This window comes from Cynocephalus volans, chromosome 16 (genome assembly GCF_027409185.1).
Source record: "Cynocephalus volans isolate mCynVol1 chromosome 16, mCynVol1.pri, whole genome shotgun sequence".
Lineage (NCBI taxonomy): Eukaryota > Metazoa > Chordata > Mammalia > Dermoptera > Cynocephalidae > Cynocephalus > Cynocephalus volans.
Window position 1 is genome coordinate 17,280,753 of NC_084475.1, and position 21,375 is coordinate 17,302,127.

The 21,375-nt window shown below is 53.5% G+C and overlaps 1 protein-coding gene across 2 annotated transcripts in view; it reads left to right on the top strand.

The window, feature by feature from the left end:
• Positions 1–21,375, top strand: part of MGAT5B (alpha-1,6-mannosylglycoprotein 6-beta-N-acetylglucosaminyltransferase B) — a 71,845-nt gene that overhangs the window by 9,109 nt on the left and 41,361 nt on the right. For both annotated transcript variants that reach the window (XM_063081207.1, XM_063081208.1), the window contains exons 3-5: positions 3,257–3,404; positions 20,494–20,609; positions 21,244–21,317. In XM_063081207.1, the coding sequence (XP_062937277.1) occupies positions 3,257–3,404; positions 20,494–20,609; positions 21,244–21,317 (338 nt within the window). The remainder of the gene's footprint in view (positions 1–3,256; positions 3,405–20,493; positions 20,610–21,243; positions 21,318–21,375) is intronic.

A 21,375-nucleotide genomic window follows, 5' to 3' on the forward strand; every position in this document is an offset into this window, starting at 1 on the left:
AGGTCTGGAGTCATGGCTTTCTGACTCCCAGCCTCTGCACATCTTTGTGGGCAATTGGGGCCCTGCAGCTTTAGACCAGACCCCATCAGCTATTGTGCAACCTGGAAAGTGGGGCTGGAAGCACGGGTGGAGGGGGCTGTGAGGGTGAGGTCCTGGGAGGCGCAAAGGAAGTTTGGGATGGGCTGGGAGAGAGGGGCCAGCAGAGCGGCAGGCAGAAGGCCAGGTCTGAGGCATTCCAGAGAACACAGTGTCACCCAAAAGCTGTGATGGGGGCTCAGCATCACTACAGGAGCCAGCTGTTGACCAGGTTCTGTGGTCAGTCAGGCCTGAGTGCTCTGGCCAGGGTGTGGCTGGAGGGGACTGTGTTAATGGGCCCCGATTCTAGGGTGTCCCAGCCATGGACTTGCTTCTTTTTTGACCCCACTTCTTTGGGAAAGGGGCCACCCTAACCTGAGCTGTGAGTGACGGCCCCCCAGGGCTGCGCAGTGAGGGCGGGCAGGCTGTGTACTGCACAACTCCATGACGCCATCAGGCAGCCACAGTGTGTGTGGTGCCCCCGGAGTTGTGCACAGCAGTGGCCAGGTCAGGTCATCCGATGTCCTCCTATTTTTCTAGTGGAAATGATAAGAACCTGTCTCTTCTTTTCCTCTGTGCTCCCAACACTGGTTGAAAGCTAGGTCTTGAGTTTGGATGACGGGCTTGGGTGGGAGCCTCAGAGATGAGGGTGGTTTGAGAGTAAACGGTTACCCCAACTCTGTGAAGTTGAAAGAGAGAGGGAGCTGCTTAATCTTGTTTGATTGACTGCTCAGCTGACTGAGTGTTGAGTAAGAGGGACAGGGCAGAGCAGCAGGAGAGACCTATGTTTGCTTCACTTAATGCTGCTGTGAAATTTCCCAGTCCCAGCTGATTTTCAAAAAACCCTCTGCATTTTCTGAGAGGGAAGAGCTGGAGGCCACTCGCCGTTTGCGCTGTTGTGGTGGGGAGAGAATAGAGATAGCGTTTCTTCCTTTCCTTCCTCTCTGTACCATTTTCTCCAACATCCGACCCCACCCTGCTTGGCTTCTTGGGCAGCTCCTCCTCTCTCCCCTCCTGCTCCTGTCTCCTGGTCCCTCCCCCCGTCCCCATTCATGCCTGCTCTTTGGAGACAGGGACCCTGTCTCTTTAAAGAACCTGCCGCTCCTCCTGCTCTGGAGCTGATACCCAACTGGCATTTCCAGGGCATGTGAGTGATCCCTCCAGCTCCTGGTGACCTCCCTTCTGACCCCAGGCAGGCTCAGCAGGCAGGGTTAGCCCAGCCAGGAGGTGACTTACATCAGTGTGGGAAGGCTGCAGCAGTGGCCGGACTGGGCCCAGTGGCAGGGGAGAAGGGGACAAGCAAAGCAGAAATGTCACGAGTGGCTCTGACAAGGAGGGCCTTTCTGGGCTCCCCTGCCTCAGCTCAGTCCCCCACGTGGAGCAGAGGAGCTCAGCCCCCTCTGCCTCTCTCTTCTCCCTCCTCTGCCTCTTGTTCTCATGGACTGCCATGTACTCTCCTGCCACCTTCCTGGTGTCGTGACATTGGGCCACAGATAGTGCCTGATATTCTTGCCTTGAGTTGGGGACACTGAGGCCAAGAGCAGTCCAATGACTCCCACACAGTCACACAGGGGATTGGTGGCTGAGGCAGGCAAGAGCCCATGTGTCCAATCTTGGCCCTGTCTGTTCCTCTGAGCCTGCTGGGTGTTCAGCTCTTTCTTTCCTGAGAAGCAGACGCTGTTGGTGCTTACGTGACATGGGCCAGACTTCCAGCTGCAGCTCCCCTGTTACTTTGCCTGGGAGCTCCCTTTAGCTACCCTGTAGCAGGTGGAATGTGCCAGTGCATGAACATCCTGGGAGCAGCCCTTACCTGGGGACCCATGGAGGGAGAGGAGTATAAATGCCCCAGCTCCCTCACTCCGGGGTGGGGTAACTCTGGGGTTTCCCCTAAACTACCCACCCTCAAATCCTTGTCTCAGGGCCTGCTTCTGGGGGGCCCAGCCCACAACATCCCCTGCCACACCCCTGTCCCAGCAGCCTGGCAGTGTGGGGGGCTTATGTTTCCAGTGACTCTGCTCTGGTTGCTTCTGAGTGATTTAGAGCCTGACCCTGGGGGTTTGGAGGGAGCCGAGCTGGGGATTTTAGTGCCTGAAGCCCAACACCTTCTGGACTGCTTGGAGGGGCTGTTTAAAGCCTTCACAAGATTTAATTAAAAAGGAAGGCAAAGACCGGCTCTCTTACACAGGCACGTGTTCTCTTATGCGCTAATGACTGGGAGTGATTAGAAGGGGGATCATGGAGGGTCCTGGGCTGCTTCATGGGGTCCTGGTTCAAGCGCCTCATCTTCATTTCATTGTATTCTTCATGAGGTCCTCCCTGCCCTGGCTGAGAGTGGAGGGAGGGCAGCCACCTCAGCCCTAGAGGGGCCTGCTCTTGTCATTTGATCTTTGGGAACCTGAAGACCAGCTTGAGATTCAGGACAAATTTGTTATGGTTTTCTACAGTGGGATGGGAAAGGCATGGGGTTAGGGCCAGAAGCTGGGCAGGGGAGTGGGGGCAGGGGCACAACAGAGCCTGGACCCCCAGGATATGGGATCCCAGCCTGCCCCTGCCTCAGAACCTCATGGGGAACAAGCAGAGTGCGGATGCCCAGGCCCAGGCCCTGGAGACTGAATTGGCAAATTGTGACTCAGGCCCAGGAATCTGAATTTTAACAATGGCCAGGAGATTCAGATTGTAGTGGATGACTGATCACACTTTCAGAAACCTGATCTAGAAGTTCTGCCTGCAGCTTGGTGTTGGGGGGCTTTGGAGCTCCTGTCCCGCTGCTGGGCCTCTCCTGATATCTCACAGACCTAAGGATTGCCGGGGCCCAGCACACCTCAGAGATCACCTCTAAAGCTCCATTTTACAGTCAGCAAAACTGAGGCCCAGAGAGGTTACATAAAATATTATCCTAGCGTTGCACAGCAGGTGGGAAGCAGGGTCAGCCCAGTGCTCTCCACTCCCCATAATGCTGTTCTCTGCACCACAGGCAATGCAGGAAGGGGGCTCCTGCCCTCTGGGGGTGATGGGTGGGGTGGGCTCACTCTCCTGACCCCTCCCCCGCGGTGGCCAAGGACTGCCTGGGAATGTGGGAGTGGGGCTGGGGTCTGAGCTGCCCCAGCCCGGAGACCGTGTGGCCTCAGGTGGCTCCAGGCTGCTCGGGCCGTGCCTGACTGTGCCCACCCTGTGCCCACAGTGATGGGTGGACCTGAGTCCCGTGGTGTCCTCCGCAAGATGAGCGACCTGCTAGAGCTGATGGTGAAGCGCATGGACATGCTGGCCAGGCTGGAGAACAGCAGTGATCTGCACCGGGCTGCCGGCGACGTGCACTTTGCTGCAGACAGGTGAAGGGGACATGGCAGAGGGGAGAGTGGTGGTACCCTTTGGCAACTGGGGGTGGGGACGTGACCTCAAGATGCCCTCTTGGAGCTCAGCCAGGGCACTGTCAGTCATCCCTTTTTTGTTAATCTGGAGAAAACTTTAAGATTGCAGAAAACTACCAAAAATGCATTTCCGCCACCCAGATTTAACAGCCATTAACATTTGTCACATTTGTGGCCTGTCTTCCTTTTTTCCTTTTTAAATAAAGTATCACAGATGAAAACTGAAAGGTCCATTAACTACTTCTCCCTAGAGACAAGTGCCTTCCTGAATTTGGTGTAAGTTCTTCCAGTCCATTCTACGTACTTTTACATGTATGTTTGTTATAAACGCATAGGGTGTGGTTGTAACAAACCTTACGTAAGTGGCATTGCACGGTGTATATTCCGCAGCCTGTTTTTTTTTCACTCAGTGTGGAGATTTTGAGCTCTGTCCATGCTGAGGGGCCATTTCTGGCAAGTAGAATTTCCTGGTTTATTTATGCCACACATTTCCCTACCTAGGCCAGGGTGTCCGAGAGCCCCAAGAGTTTGTCCCACATGCCTCAGCAGCGTCTCCAGGAACCCAGGCGGTGTGAAATGCAAATCGTGTATCTTAGGCGTACAAGGAATCTCCTGTTCCTCAGACAGTAGGAGTGTGTGCAGTCGGGTCCCCCAGACCTGGGTGTGGGAGGCTGGGCCTTCACTGCACCCACACTCTGGGGACATGAGCTCCACTTTCCCTCTTTCACATATTGGAGTACTTTATAAGACTGATTTACTAAGTGTGTTCTAACTGCTAAAAAATAAGTTTGAAACCCACACTTTTAGACAATTTGTGGATGAGCTATACCTCGGCCAGTGTGTGTGATGTAAAAGTCAAGGCTCCGGGCATTTCTGAAGTATGAAGTTGGGCAAAATCAAAGAAAATGATGGTGTTGAGTCCTGGTCATTGTGGAGCCCTGCCCAGGGGGCTCAGGGACCCCTCCTGAGTGGGGCCTGAAACACTGTGTACCCATTTGGACTGGGGTGGGATTCTTTGCAACTTAGTCTGCCTGTGCTGGGCTCTGGCCATGACACCAACCTTGAACTGGCCTTGCTGACAGAGAATGTCCCGGATGCCCCACTGGCCAGCCCAGGGTCAGTGTCTTCCTCCTAACAGGTGACATTTACTGAAAGCACGCTAAGCGCCTGGCATCATTCTTATGTATTCCCTCCATGACCTCGTCACTCCCACAATCACCTTACTGGGTACTTAAATCTCCAGAGAAGAGGAAACCGAGGCACAGAGAAGTGCAGAACCTTGCTCAAAGTTGCATAGCTGGAAGGGGCTGGGCCTGGCTTTGGGTCCAGGCTGCCTGGCTCCACAGCCCATGTTTCTAACCATTGTGTTTTCTTGGCCATTCATTAAAGATGTGGCTATCTGTGGTTTAGTGTCTATCCCTTTGTAAGACTTTTCATATCAACTAATTCACAAACCAGAAAAAAATATCATCAGTTGGACCTTATGTTCTGATTGTTTTGGTACAGAAGATGTAGGCGCTACAATGACAGTCCTGGAAGCTGGGGTTAGGTGTGATCCTGATGTGAAGTGTCTACCCCAGTGCTTGGCTCATGGTGGGAGCTCTTTCCCCCAGGAAGCAGGGCCTCCTTGATGGCTGCACAACCATGTGCTGAGTCCCCAGATAGATGTTATTTCACCCTCTAGAGACTTAGCATCTAACAGAATAAATGAAAGAGATCTGCTCATGAAATATACATTGGGGTTTACTAAGTGCCAGGCTACAGATCCTGGGGACACAGTGATGAGCATGACAAAGCCCTGTTCTCACCTCTGTGGGGGCAGTAACCGAGGAAAAGAAATAAATGAGATCATTTCAGATATCGATATGTGCTCCAAAGGATTGGGGAGTGGGGACCAGGAAAGGGGCTGTTCAGACAGAGTGGTCTGGGAAGGCCCTTCTGCATCTGGATATTTGAGCCTGATTCTGAATGTTGGGAAGGAGTCAGCTACCTGAGGAGCTGGAGTAGAGAATTTGAGGTAGTAAGAGCAGGAAGTGCAAAGGCCCTGGGGTAGGAACATGCTGTGTGTTGGAAGGAGAGAACCTGTGTGAGGCCAACAGGGTGGCTCGTGGTGAGAGACGGGATCAACAGGGCCAGATCATGTACAGCCCTGTTGGCCATGGGACACTATTCTAAGAGCCGTGGGAAGCTGCCGAGGGTTTTCAGCCAGGTAGTGATAGGATCTGACTTATTTCCTTGAAAGATCACTCTGACTGCTGTGTGAAGACTGGATTAGCCGGGTGGCAGAGGCCAGTGGTAGAGATGGGGAGATGGAGGCAAAGGGGTCGGGCTTCTCTGGAATTCCCTCTGGGGCATGGGACTATTTTCCTCCTCATGTGCATGTGATCGACCTTCTCCAGTGCCATTTGTGTCCCCTCTGACCCAGCCCCTTGTCCCTCTCTCATCTTTTCTACTTTCCTGTCTACCCCCATGGTACTGCTGACCCAGCCTCTGTCTGGGGTCTGTTCACCAGGGTGAGGACAGCAGCTGGGTCTCTGCTGAAGACCTTGCCATGGGCAGGAGAGCTGAGGATCTGGCAGACATGGGTTCTGGGTCTGCCTTCTTGGCTGGGGGTGCTGCTGCCCATGCCTTCAATGTCTCTCCGATTTCTTCAGTCCTGGCCTGTCCCTCCCTTCCCTGCCCTGCCCTTCATCTTCTCCAGAGGAAGGAGGGAGCTTGGGGGGGTGGGGCACGTACGACCTCCCTGCTCCATCGCAGAAAATAGCGACAATCCATCATGACCAGCAGAGCCCATCAAACCCACAGGCAGAGCCATAAATTTCAGGGACAGCGTTGCTTCTGGTTTCAGGGAGAGAAATGGTAGGTGTGTCCAGGGCAGGCAGGAAGCAGCGCGCCTACACTCCCTGTGAACAAATACTCCAGCCCCCTCCCCACCCTTCATCAACCTGCAGCTAGATGGATGGGTGGGAGTCCTGCAGAGGCTCATGCTGCTGTTTCCAGTAAACTCTCAGTCACCTGCTCTTGGATTCCCCACTTTGAAATTGTGGTTTGAAAAGAAGAATATCCTCTGTCCTCCTTCTGCCCTTCTGGAAGCTTCTAAGCTGCCACCTTCCACTCGTGGCTAGTGTGTCCTTGGGGAATGCAAATTTGCTTTTTTAGCCTAGGAAAACACAATTAGGGAGGCAGATTTGCTGCAAATGGCATCATTTTAAGTATCCTAAAGCCAAATAGTAATGATCTTCGAATTTTCCATACGGCTCCTCTGCAGTAGCAAAATACCACCGACATTTGAGGCTGTCTGTATTCAAGTCAATCTGTATTTGTCACATGTGTACTGTGTGCAGAGTCTGGGCTGGAGATCTGAGAGTGGGTGGAGGGGACACAGAAGAGATGGAACTGGAGTTCTGCCCTCGATGAGTTTACTATCCACTTGGGAGGAGGGAATGGCACCCCATCCCTGTGCATGCTTAGAGAAAAATGACAAACAGGTCTGTGTTGGAAGCCACTTCACACCCGGTGCCCAGCATGACCCGTGGCCCCCCTGGGAGAGGGGATAGGTCTGAGTCTGAATCCGGGATGCTCCCCGGCAGGGTGATCACAAACATGTCATTTAACATCTCTGAGCCTCAGTTTCCCCATGTGGCCAGTAGAGGTAACACTGGTGGAGGGACCCACCTGGCCCTGTGCTCAGCACTCATCTCTCTTTCCTGTGCCATGGGTGAGGATGCAGAGAAGGCCGGCATCCTGGCTAAGCTGGGGGAGACCTTGAATTTCAGAGTCCCGCCCAGCAGAAGGGGAATTTGGCATGAGCCTTGAAGGAGGGACATTTTGACAAGGTAGACAGAGCCAGCATTGTGGAATGAGCAGACCCTCCTGCAGACCCTGACGTCGGTGGAGGCTGAGGGAAGGTGAGGGGGGGAGGTGGGGCCGCCTGGTCTTGCTCGGTGCCTGAAGGACCTGGTGAGTGAGCGGCAGTGGTGGAAGCTAACCCTTAACTTTGATGGCTCTAAAAACCACCCGCAGTCTCTAGTCTCCCCAGTTTATGTCTTAAGCAGGGGCCACAGCCCAGGACTCCAGTCTGGAATATCCACCTGCCCACCCACCTGGATGTCCTGGGAACGAGTCAAACACAGCGTCTCCTGGATGCACCCGAGACCCGCTTGTCCCCCAGCCCTTCCCGTCTCAGTCCACTGCTGGGACCCCCAACGTTGCGGTCACCCTTGACCCTTCTCTCTCCATCAGCAAATTCTCTCCACCTTCAGAATGTGCCTGGAATCCCACCTCTTCTCATCCCCCTCCCAGCTCTTCCCACCCCAGCAGCCAGCAGGATCTTTTTATAACGTCAAGTAGATCAGGTCCCTCCTCTGTCCTCCTGTTCCCCAGCTCCCCATCTCACTCAGATAATAGCTGAAGTCCTTCCAGTGGCCCCAACATGCCTGGCCCCGTGTCTCTCTGGCTTTTCCCACCTGTTCCCAGGCTTCTTGCTGTTCCTGGAGCACAAGCGTCTTCCTCTGGCCACAGGGCCTTTGCACTAGCTGTTCCCTCTGCCTCGAACGTTCTCTCCCCCTGTCTGGCTGGGTGACAGAGCCTGTTTTCTCCCTTGCATGGTTTTCTCTCTCCCCTTCTCCCAGTGTTTGCTCAAATGGCACCAGTGGGAACTTCTCTAAGACCTATTTAAAATGCACCCCACTCTCCCAACCCCCTCCCACCGCTCCTCCCTAATCACCTCCTCTCTTATCAGCAGGTTTTCGTCGTGTACTTGCTTGTTGTCTGTCTTTTTCGCAGAAGGCATGCTCCTTGCATTTCACTTAAGTCTTCCCAGCCCCAAGAGCGGCAGTTTGCATGTTCATGTGCTCAGTAAGTCCTTGTCAAGGAAGAGAGGAAGGGAGGGAGGAAAGGAAGACGGGTGGCTCGGGCCCCTTGGGTGCTCTCTGTTAAATGTGAGACTGGGGGGGTTGTCAATGGAGAAGGGGAGGTAGAAGGGACGTGTGTTTCTGGCCGCCCCCCCCCCCCCAGGCTGGGCCTCAGTTTCCCATTCTGTACGCTGGGAAGGTTGGATGGGCTGGCTGGGTGTCCAGTTATCGCTGCGTGGCTCCCCCGCAGCATCTGAGCAGGAGAGCAGCTCCCCCGGTGGGCCAGCGGCTGCAGAGTGGGAGCGTCAGCATCTCCTTGGAGCTGGGAGCTTTGTCCTTAGAAGCCACCTTAGGAAAAGAATCTTAACTTCAGAAGCAGTTTTAGGACCGTATTGGTCATTGTAGCCTTATTTATAGGGTCAAAAAGTGTGAGCAATGGTGCTGAGTCTGCTGGTGAGGTCACGGTGAGGGAAATGTGTGTGGCCCCCTGCGGGCTTTCTGCAGCCATTAGGAAGCACGTGCCGCACGGGGACCTGCTGGGGCACGGGGACCTGCTGGGGCTTTACTGTTAAGTGGAAATATGAGAAAGCAGGTTGTATGGTTATAAATAGAGTTGGATTACAAGTGTGTAAAATTCATTATAAATAAAATAACAGAGCAGAAAAGATGGCAGAAAGGAGATACATAAAAATTCTTGTCTTTGGGTAATGAGATGAGTGTTTTTTCCAAATTAAAAAAAAAAGCTTTATTTAAAAAACTCAAAAATGCTTCTTTAGACATTCCTGCCCACCTCTGTGTGTTGGCAGCCACGTGGGGGTACCTAGCGTGGGCCAGGGCTGTGTGGCGGGTAGAGTAGCCTCCCCCAGGGACTGTGTGTGAATCTGCAGGCAGAGGCAGGGGACGCTTTACCTGTTAAGATGGCTTTGGACTCGATTTTAAAGGATGTGTCTCATTTCTCTCCGACCCTGTGCTGGGCCCAGCTCCTGGGTTTACCCTTTCCTAGCAGGAAAGCCTCGCGGTAAATGAGGTGGGAGCATGTCTTGCTTCAGGGCTGGAGAGAGGCCAGGCTGATAGGGAGGGATTAGGGGATAGTGGTGACACATGCAGAGCCAGCCAGTGGCCATGGGCCCTCAGGATGGTGGGGACCACTGGACCGGGATCACAGTGGGGAGCAGGGACTTGGCAGGCCCAGGGTGAGGGGAGACTGGGTTCAAGGCTCTGTGCAAAGAGCTCTGGCCTGGAAATTAGGAAAGGAGCACCCAGGGAGGGCAGGGCTATTGCTAAGGTGGTGGGCGAGTGGGTGGCAGAGGAAGAGTTTACCGGGAATCCGGGCTCCTGGGCCTTGGCACTGCGGGGCCTCCCTGGCACTAATGTGCCTCCTCTAGTCCTGCTCATGGAGAGGGCTGCGGAAGGGCATGAACAGGATGGTGGCAGAGAAACGCCAGGAAATACAGATCCGAGGTGTCATCAGTGTGTTGTTGTAATTTCAGAATTTCTTGAATTACCTGGTCAGAAGGTCGACCCAGTCCTCGCGGGCCCTGGGTGCAGGGGCAGAGGCGGAGGGAGGGTGCTGGAGACTCTGCTCCCCAGCCCTGCTGCAGCACTCCAGCTCTACTCTGCGGGCAGGGCACGGATCCCTTCCCGGGTAGTGACACCTCCCATAGCCCAGCCACAGCCCCGCTCCTGTTAACAGTGGGAGTGTGTGTGTGCATGCGTGTGAATTTATGTATTTATTTTTGGTTCAGGAGAGAGAAGCCCTTTCTGCTCTCCCTTGGGGCAGGGCTGGCAAATCCTTGGTCCCCTGTTCAGAGCCCCCCACAGCACCAACAGGGCTGTGGACGGGGCTGAAGAGGTGCTGAAGCAGAGGAGAAGAGAGCAGAGGAAATGCAGGGACGCTGGACGCTGGGGCGGGAGTTTTCCACGTGCCGTGTGGCATGTGTGAGAGACACAGGGACAGGCACGAGAGATACCGAGAGAACACCTCCCACCTGCCGCGTCTCCTGTGTCTGGCCGTGTGCATTCGTGTCTCTTGTGCGTGTGTCTGTGGGCACCTGTGTACGTGAGTCCTTGTGTTTTAAAAGGAAGGCGATCAGTTTCACAATAAAATAACAACTCCCGGCCAGCACGCCAGCCAGCTGCAGGGAAATCAATCCCCACGTTAATTGAATGCAACCCTCGTAAATCATGGGAGAACGTGAAATTAAACCTTCTTCCCCAGGCATCCTGGAGAGCTAATTCTCAGGGCAAGGGGACTGCACTGGAATCAGTGATTACCTCATGGGGCTGGATGGGGGAGGGGGCAGGCCTCAGGGGGCCTCCTCTGGGGGCTAGCCTGAAGGGAGCTGAGGACTGGAGCCTGTGTCCTGAGGGGAAGCAGCGACCAGCCACTGGCCACCAGCGGGAGCGAGTTTCCTGTTTGGCCCTGGCCCATTGCCCTGGCCCAGGGGCAGAGGGAGCAGTGTGTCCTAGGCTGGGTTTCCCCAGGGCATCTGTGGCCAGCGGGTGGCCTGTGGTGTTGGCTGCCTCTTTGGGTGCCCTGGAGCAGTGCCCAGAGGTGGGCTGCACTAGGGTCAGCTTGGGGAGTGAGGTAGGCAGGAGACCAGAGGCCTAGCTTGGTTTTTCTTTACTTTTCAAGTGGAATTCCTTGTGCTTAGTGGGTGTGCGGAAGATATGCATGGCCCAGGTTTTGTACTCCAACTGCGTTCGGCTGTTTTGCAAATGTGGTGGAAGGAAGGGCTAGGGCAGGGGACCAGTATCTGAATCCTCACCCTGTCCCCGGCTTCATCTGCTCGGTGCCAGTTCCTGTCTGCAGAGGAAGGGGTGGGGCTGGTAGGTTTTGGAGGTCTTGGCTCAGCCGTCCTGGGACCTTGGGACCAGGACGGGTTGTTGAGGTCACAGTGCCCACTGGAGGGCACTGGGGGAGAGGGATCTAGCTGGCAGGTCAGGGACCTCTTCCAGCCAGTGCCCCGCCCAGGGCAGCCCCTGGCCCCAAAGAGCATGTTCTGGATTCCGATGAGCCTTGCTGCAGAGCTGGCTGAAGTAGCAATAATAAAAATAATAATTAATGATGATAATAAATAAGAATAATAACAGCCACCCCCTACTGGGCACTTATGAACTTTGATCTTCACCAACAGCCCAGTTAGGAAGAGCCTCCAGGTCTGCGTTGTATAGATGGGGGAACTGGGCTCAGATAGGAGAGGGCCCGCCCAGCCACAGAGCTAGAGGGGACTGAGCCAGGCCCGTGCTGCCTGTACAACTCAGTGGTGCTGAGAGCCGGGCGACCACATAACTGTAACTGCCACAATGATTGGGGGTGGGGTGTGAAAAAGTCCCGTGATTCTGAGTGGGGCCTCTGCTGGGCTGGGAGGGATGTGGGACCCTTCGGGCTGGCCCTAAACACTCCTGATAATTCTGAATGTCTCCAGCTCTACTGCCTGGCTCCAGGACTCGGCCCCTGCCAGTACCCTCAGCTTGCAGGTTTGGGCCAGAGGGTCTCACTCTCCACTCATTGGTGGTGACTGTGGGTGGCCTCCTGGCCTGGTTGGTACAGGATCACATGCAGAGGCCTGGCCAGACTCTTGTCGGCCAGGAGCCCAGGCCCTTACAGAGTCCTGGACCTGAAAGGAGATGGCATGTGGCGGATTTCTGGGTCAGCCCCCCAGAAGAGGCTGCAATCCTGTCCTTGGCCTCTCTGACCCATTTAAACCTCTGGTTAAGCAATTTCATTATTGGGAGACTCACTGCTTTCTGATACGGCCCATTCTATTGGCGGGCAGATCTAACTGGGCTTCATCCTGTCCAAAAGGGGTGGCCCCTAACTTTGAGTATCCACTACAAGGAAGAATAATAATAATAGTAATAACCATATAAATAATAATTAAAACCAGGTATTGAGCATTACAGGCATTACAGGTGTCTTAGTGAGTTTGAACTGCTATAACAAAGTTCTATAGACTGGGTGGCTTGTAAACAACAGGCATTTATTCCGCACCCATCTGGAGGCTTGGCACTGGAGATTAGGGTGCCAGCAGGGTCAGGTTCTGGCGAGGGCCCTCTCCTGGGTTGCGGACTGCAGACACCTCGCTATGTCTGCATGTGGCAGAAGGAGGGCCAGAGAGCTCTCTGGGTCTCTTTTATAAGGGCACTAGTCCCATTCATGAGGGCTCCACCCTCATGACTTCGTCACCTCCCGAGGGCCCCACCTCATAATGCCATCATCTTGGGACTTAGGATTTCAACATACAAATTTTGGGGGGACACACACAGTCGGTTCATCACAGCAGGCAAGATTAAGTACACTTATCATTTATTCCTCAAGGCAGTCGTCTGAGGGTTGCCTCCTTAGACTAATGACGGAGGTGAAGCTTTGAGGGTCCTCACTGGCCAGAACACACGGAGCGGGGTCCAAAGCTCCTGGTACTTCTCACACAGGCTTCCCCTCTTCCACGTCTTCCATGGTCCTCACGTCCCCTGAGCAGGGCAGGGCCATCTTGGAGTGCGTCCCCCCACCCCACTGGACAAGAAGGAAGCCAGCACAGTGTGGTGGGTGTGGTGTTGGGACCTGGAGGTGGCAAGCCTTTGGGGACATTGCAGAGAAGTCCGGCACCCAGGAAGAATGTGAAGCCACATTCCTGACTTGGAGACAGCTGATGGCCACACAGAAGGTCAAGTTCTGAACTTGTCAGACCCTAGAGAACTGGAGTGGAGGGCCCAGGGGGCAGGGCAAGGGGACTTTGTGCACCTGGAGAGGAGCAGCCGTGGGCAGAATCCTGCTGGGCTGTGGGGGATCCATGTCTCCTCCTTGTGGGGGGCAGGTGCTCAGGGTACCCTCTCCACAGGCCCTCATGGTCCCCCATTCCCTCACCAGAGTGTGCCGAAGAGCAGACTTCCAATATCCATTCCTCAGCAATCATTTTTCTTCTGTCGGTAAGTCAGGAGTCTGCAGACCACCAGCCTCTGGGGCTGCCTGGGCACTGGAGTGCAGGAGCTGCCGGGGACTCTGGACCCTGCCTTTGCAAGGCAGAAGGAAGCTCTGTGCACCCCCACGTAGTCCCAAGTGCCAAGTGCCGGGCAAGAGGGGAGCACAGAAGACTCCTGCATAGAGAGGAGAGGGTGACCTCAGGCTGGTGCTGATGGGGTTCAGTTGTTGGGCACTGCATGGTGTTTGGGGGTCCCCAAGACCACCCTGAGGTCCAGTGATTCACTAGAAGGACTCACGGAACTCAGCAAAGCTGTCATGCTCATGGTTACAACTTATTACAGTGAAAGGTGCAGACTAGAGTGAGCCAAGGGCAGAGACGCGCAGGGCAGTGTCCGGGGGAGACCAGTGGGAGCTTCTATGTCCCCTCCCGTGGGGCTGTGTGGACAGCTCTGACTCTCCCCGCAATGACATGGGACAACATGCATGGGTATTGCCAACCAGGGAAGCCCCCCGAGCCTTGGAGTCCAGAGATTTTTAATCGGGTCTTGATCACATAGACATGGCTGACCTTAGTCCCCGGCCCCTCCAGACGTCACACTGATACTGCATGGCCCAAGGTCCCCACCACAAATCACACAGAAGCATAGACTCTTTGGGGCAGCCCAAGTCTCTAGGTAAACAAAGACCCTCTTATCAGGCAGGACATTCCAAGGGCTTAGAGGTGACTCCCAGGAGCAGGTCAAGGGACAGGCCTTTTTTGGAAGGGGCAGAGTGTGGCCACCCCCAAGCTGCTGGGCTAACCCTTTAGTGTACATATAGCTTGGGTTCTTCGGCACCTGCGTGTTGCTCTCTCCTGCCATTATGTGTCACAGTGATACCTTGTGATGTGCCTGAGGATCACCCCATATGGACATGCCCCAGGCTGCCATCAGCCCTGCCCTTCTCTCTGATACCCCTCTCAGGGCATCCTGGAGGCTGGGCCTGGGTTTGGTCCACCTGTGTATCCCCTGTGCCCAGAGTGGAGCCTGGCACTGAGTGGGCTCACAGTGACTGTGTGGAAGGCATGTGGGCGGGGGGACTTCCTCCTGCGACATCTCTTCTGAGATCTCCAGCACCAACGTCCACTGCCCGCCCCGCCTCTCCCCGACATGGGTTGGTCTTCACTGCTCATGTTTATGCAGCTCTGTTGGAAGCCTACCAGTTCAGGCTCCTCTGGGTTAACAACCTTCCTCTTTTAAGATGTACGTACCAAAGATATAAAAGGAAGACATGAAAATATACTGCAAGTAGGAGGATGAAAGGGCTCTTGGTACTTGCACCAGTTGGAGGAAGATGGGGGTGCGTTTGATGGTGGGAGTGAGGCCCAGACATGGTCCCTGTGCTCCGCCTGCCTGGGCAGACAGAATTCCAGGTTTGTATCCTGGTGGAGGGCCCTGCAGGGTTAGGGTGCTTGTTGCCAGGGAAACTCCTGCCCGAGCATTTTCAGCCTTTGCCACCTGCCAGGGGGGTGTTAGCTGTTATCCCAGTAGAAATGGCCCCAAGAGTCCCACCCCCAAGGATGTCACTTCCTAGACCCTGGGGAAGTGGGGTCATGCATGGACCCCTTCTAGGTGAGATAGTGCCATTCCAGCCTGTCTCAAAGCCGGCTTATTGGCACCACCTGCCCTGGGTGTAAGAGACAGGAAATGGATTTTCTTCAAGCAACCCAGGTGTGTCTCAGGGCAGTCTTTTCTGATTTATTGAATCCAATGTCCTACTCGTGGCTGCACGCTGCTTCCCTTCCTGAGGACAAAGGACTGGAGGCCCTGTGTAACGGCCTCTATGCACCACATGTGTGTCCATGCACTCTCAGGGAGTCCTGGCTCCCTGGCCTCTCCCAGAAGCATCTTCTCTCTCTGCAGCCAAAGTGACCCATTTCAGCAGCTTCCTGGGCTGGGCTGGGCATGCTTTGGAAGCAGACTGCTTGGTTGGAACCTAATTTTCTCACTTAATAGCTGTGTGACCCTAAGCAAATTACTCAACCTTGCTGTGTCTTGGTTTCTTCATCTGTACAATGAGGGCACTAAAAGGAAACATGATGTTGTCATGAGCATTGTATGAGATAATGTACATAAAGAGCTTGGCAAGTGTGCTCAATACCTGTTGGCTATTTCATTATCATTAACATTAGTGGAGTGTTTTTCTCAAGTCCTCCTAACCGTCTAGGAAAAGCCCTGCCTCCCTAGCCAGCATTATGACTTCAGGGGTCTTTCCTCCATAAAACAGATTTTAAATTATATTAGTTTCCTAGGGCTGCTGGAAAAAAGTACCACAAACTGAATGGCGTAAATGACAGAAATTGACTGTCTTGTGGTTCTGGAGTGCAGAAGTCTGAGATCAAGGTGTGGACAGGCCCGGCTCCCTCTGAAGGTGCTAGACGAGGGTCTGCTCCAGGCCTCTCTCCTGGCTTCTGGTAGTTCCTTGGCTTATGGCAGCATCACTCCAGTCTTCAGGTGGTGTCCTCCCTGTGTGCGTGTCTCTGTGTCCAAATTTCCCTTTTTTATGGGAACACCAGTCACATTGGATTAGGGACCCACCATACTCTGGTACGACCTCATATTAACTTCACTAATTAATCTACAATGACCCTATTTTCAAAAAAAGTCACATTCTGAGGTACTGGGGGTCAGGGGACACAATTCAACCTATAGCAAAAGTTATATTTTATGACAACATTGGTATAAAGATGAATATGTTAACATTACCTATTAAAGCATTTTCTTTGATCTACAAGGTTTTTTACCTCCTGATTTTAACATAAATTCAAACATTTTCATGTCCCCTTAAAGCACTGTGAGCCTTGATACTGCATTCCGGCCCTGGTGCCAATGACCCCCTGGTCACAGCATCGAGGCTCTGAGTCCCCTGGGCCGGCCCTGTCATCTGGAGGCAGCTGTACACCATCCCCCCATCCATCCCCTCTTTTCCATCCCTTCTTTCTTTTCCCCCTCGGCATTTGCCAGGTCGTAGATCTGCTGTGGTTTGAGGCCTCGTGACACCTACGTGTATGATCATTTTTAGAAAAGCTTCTCAAGGAGAGAAGCCTCATCATATATTATTTGAAAGAGAAAGTGCTGTGCAAATGCGAAGTCCAGTGTGATAACAGTGATGCCAACTGATTCTGTTCTGAACAAGTTGAACTTGTTAGATCAGACAGATGCCGTCTGTACTATTTAAAGCCCGTGCTAGCGACATGTTTCATGCAAAAACACTTCGATAAGTAGGAAAATTGCTGAATCCCCCAAAATGTAAAGTGCTTTGCTCTGTAGTTGGGCTTATGATACTTCCTCTCGGGAAGGGGATGCCTGTTCTAAAGAGGCAGCAAAAGCATATCTAGCATTTACTGAGCACCTACTGTATGCTGAGCACTTTACATTCAGCCTCATGTCTAATGCTCACAATAACTCTGTCACTCACCTACTATAGGAGCTAAAACCTAAGTTTGGAGAGGTTAGGTAACCTGTCCAAGGTCACGCAACTGTGAAGTGGAGTCAGGATTTGAATCCAGGACCTCTGACTCCAAGGCCTTCACTCAGAAAGTCACTGAAAATCAAGGGCATCCCCTGATTTCTTCATCTCCCATGAAAGCAGCAGCAGAATTGATCTTGGCCTCAGCAAGGACACGGTTGGTGAAAACTTCCTATGGTAGCGAGGAGAACCTGGACTCTCTCTTTGTGATGGATTGAAAATTGTTTTCCCTCAAGTCTGCAGATGGCGATTATATTAGTTTTGTAGGGTTGCTGTAAAAAATGGCCACAAACCAGGTGGCTTAAAACTGCAAGAATTTTTTCCCTTGCAGTTGGGAGGCAGGAAGTCTGAAATCAAGGTGTCAGCAGCGCTGCGCTCCTTTCAAAGGCCCTAGGGGAGGACCCTGCCTTGTTTTCTCCGGCTCCTGGTGGCTGCCGGCAATCCATGGCTCCCTTTGACTTGTAGACGCATCACTCCAGTCTCTGCCTCCACTCCACATGGCCTTTGTCCCTGTGTGTCTTTCCATGGCCTTCTTATAAGGACCCTGATCATTGGATTTAGGGCTAGCCTAATCCAGTATGAACTCATCTTAACTAATTACATCAGCAAACACTGTATTTCCATATAAGATCACATTCTGAAGTTCTGGGTGGACATGAACGGGGGCGGGCAGGATTCAACCTATAGTGATGGGGCCCCTGGGCATGTGTTCCATGCTGGGCACCAGCAAGCTCTGCATGAGAGAGCCAAGGTCTGTCCTTGAGGACTCACGACCTGCTTTGGGGTTTCAGGCTGGCCACTCACAACCATGCCTGTTGACATGGGGGGCTCAGAGAAGTGATCTGGCTCCTTCCTGCAGGGTGGATGGAGAGAAGCTGTGATGCCTTCAGGCAGGGTTGAAATGGGGTGGGTTCTGTTCCAAAGTCTTCGGTGACCTGGCAAGACACTGCCCACCCCCGGCTGGTCCCTGAAGTGGGTTGTTTGTACCCTGGAGTCTCTGGTTAGTTTACAACAGGCACCCGCTCCTTCCCCACCTGAGCACCTCCTGTCGTGACAGGGGCCCCAGAGCCCTGTCCTGGCTGCCCTTGCTGACCACTAGCGCTGACCAGCAGCAGTGGAGGTTTCCCAGCCTTCGGTCATCTCCATAGTCATCTCTGTCATGGAGTGTCCACCCAGCCCCCATAGATTGGTGTGGAGAGCAGTTCCGCAGTTTTCACTGGGAACTTATTTCAGAGCCGTGCGGATGTGAAATCAGCACATTCCCTCTCAATGTAAGCCAAGCATTCTCAGTGGGCCTGTGTCACCCCCGAGAGGGTGGGCATTGGTTTCTGAGGGGCGAAACAACCTTAGACATTGCACTGGTTTGTGTCCCCTCACAGGGCTGTCATGCATAAGCACATACACCACGTATGTGTGGTGCTCACATTTCATGGAGAGGGCGAGTCGGGGAAAAATGTCTGCAAAACCTCCTTAGCGGGGACACCTAAGAGACGCCCTGGTCTAATCCAAACCCCTTTTGCGGCAGCTTCAATGATAATCAAATCAGTAACGGTGACGATTGCTAGCACAAATTGTGCCGATTTCATGCTGGCACCACTGTTCTGTGTGTTTTAGTCCTTCTAATGCTGTTCTGCGCTTTTTCAGTCCTTATAACAACATGATGAGGTGGCTACGATTACTGTCTCCATCTTAGCACAGAGAGGCTAAGTGACTTTCCCAGGGTCACACAGCTCAGCACAGAGAGGCTAAGTGACTTTCTCAGGGTCACACAGCTCACAAGAAGCTGAGCTTCATCTCTTCTGCTGGTAAATCACTGTGAATTGAACCTTGACGACTTGCAGACCAGTGAGAAATATTCCTCCTTCCTCCTTCTTGAGGACTTTTTGAGCAAAAAAAGCACTCGTCTTTTAAGTCTTTTCTCAATCTTATTTGTAATCTCATAGTAAGCTGTGGCAGGTTGAATTGTGTCCTCCAAAAAGATATACTGAAGTCCCAACCCCTAGTACTTGTGAATGTGACCTTATTTGGATACAGGGTCTTTGCAGATATAATCAAATTAAAATGAAGTTATATTGGATTAGGGTGGGCTCTAGTTCAATGGCTGATGTCCTCATAAGAAGAAGAGATTTGGACACAGACACACACAGGGGAGAAGGCCCTGTGAAGTTGGAGGCAGAGAGTGGGGTGATGCTGCTGTAAGCCAGGGAACATCGAGGTTTTCCTGGTGCTACCAGAAGCTAGGAGAGAAGTACAAGGAAGGATTCTCTCTCAGAGCCTCCAGAAGGAACCAGACATGCCAGCACCTCGATTTCTGACTCGCAGCCTTCAGAACTTTGAAAGGATAAATTTGTGTTGTGTTAAGCCACGCAGTTTGTGGTCATTTACTATAGCAGCCCTAGGAAACAAATGCAAAAGCTATGACATTTTTCACTGAGTTTTTTGTTTGTTTTTGCCAAAGTTGGCATTAGGGCGCCAAACTACAGAGGGAGAGGAGGGACTGGATTATGCATGTGTGTACGTGTGTGTGCATGTGCACGTGTGTGTGTGCATGTGCACGTGTGTATGTGGGGGCTCATCCCCCCCGCCTGTATGTCTGCTTGCCCCTGCCTGTCTCCCTCTCTAGTCACCCTCTGTGGATGGGGCCACTGAGGAGGTGGAAGTGGGATGGGAAGGTGGCCTCAGAGGGCTGGTGGCCACCAAGGGTCACCACTGTGCCTTCTCTGGTGGGTGGGTCACCCAGCCCAAAAGAGGAGGGGAAGTGGGGTTTGCAGACCCGAAAGGAGCCTGAGTTGGAAAAATCCTTCATATAATCCTCATTATGCACAGCAATAAAGACTTGTACCTTGTATAGGGATAAAAGGAGCTTAAACTGGGCCTGCAAAGCCAGAGGGTGAGGTGAGAATCAAAGGAAATGGAATTAATATGTTAAAGAAAGGCAAGAACTTTCTGGAGAAAGGCCCCCTGAGGACTGTGCTTGCACCGAGATCTGCCAGCAGAGTAGGATCTATCTCAATAGAAGTTTTGCAATGTGATAAATACCATGTAGGATGTCTAATAAATTTCCCTGAGAGTTGGGTGGTAATCAACAGAAGGAAATAAATTCTCCAAAAATAAAAGCAACACCAGGATTGATGGTGAGGTGAGGAGCCGTGATGGTGGTGGTAGTAAACTCACTTCAGATCCTGGGAAGGTTCATTCTCGGGAAGCCAATGATAATTTACTAGAGTTTTAATAGTTGGCAAGTCCCCAGGCTGCCGTGGGTGGAATTTATTTTGGCATGACACAGCCCCTTGGGAGGAAATAGAGGACTAACTTGGCCGTGGCCATGCCTGGGAAGAAGGCCTCTGTTACCTGGGGGTCCCCAGATGGATCCTGCCCAGGTTCTTGAATGGAATTGCTCTGCCTGCTTCAACCCCAGGCAACGCCCTTGGACACCCACACAGCACACGTGCAAACACACCTGGCACGTGCAGATGTGGGCACGCGTGCAGACACGGACACATGTGCAGACACACAGCAAGTGCAGACAGGGGCTTTCCCATCTGTGTATAACGGGTGTGCATTGGGCAGGGGCGGGCAGCCAGCCCCACCTCCCTGCTGGTTTTCTCCCTTGCTGCTGTTCAGTCCACTTCGGGGCAAGGGTGGAGTTTGGGGCCTGGAGCACTGCAGATCCTGCTGCCTTTGCTTCCTGGACTTACTGGCCAAGGCCTCCCAGGAGGGTCACCCAGGCAGGTGCTGTGGCTCACCTCTGGCTTCTCCCCACTAGGTTACCCCCTGGGGCTGGTCTCATGGAGCGGATCCAGGCTATTGCCCAGAATGTCTCCGACATCGCTGTGAAAGTGGACCAGATCCTGCGCCACAGCCTGCTCCTGCACAGCAAGGGTGGGTGTCGGGTGGGTGGGGATGCTTCGAGCCCCAGGGCCCTCAGTCCCTCAGGAAGCCAATGCACCAGGTCCTGGGTGGAGCCTTGGGAAGGCGGGACACCTGGGTTGGGGCCCCAACAGCAGCTCGCCTGGCTCTTTGGGGCCTCACTTCAGGCTTTTGGCAGGGGGATTTGGGGTTCACCCACCGTGACCTGGAGTGAGGGTGCTGAGGACAGAGGAGGTCCCTGGAGTCTCAGCCACTGAGACAGACAGTTCTGAGAGGGAGGCCACCTGGGGAAGCATTGCTGGATGGTCACTTCATTCCCCTTGATGTGGGGAGCAGCCAGCTGGGGGCTGCAAGACTTTTCTCTGCCCTTCTCAGAAAAAGCTGGGGTACATCTATGTCGGGGCATGAAGTCAGCCTGTCCAGGGAGCTGTCCCCAGCTGTTCACACCAGCTCCTCTGGAGGAGGCTGGGGGTGTGGAGGAGGGTAGCCCAGGCCTGGGGACCCCTTTCTGGTGAGAAGACTCAGGCAGAGGGAGTGTGGGCCGCTGCTTTACCCCCACTCAGACCAGTCCGCTCCTCCTGCCTCTTTCCGTTCCCTGGGCTCCTCCCTGGACACAGGTCCCTAGCAAGTTGACTTCTCCCTACAGTGTCTGAAGGCCAGCGGGAACAGTGTGAGGCGCCCAATGACCCCAAGTTCCCTGACTGCTCAGGGAAGGTGGAGGTGAGGCCTGGGGCTGAGGGTCGGGCTGGGAATGGAAGGTGGCCGGGAGAGGTGACTC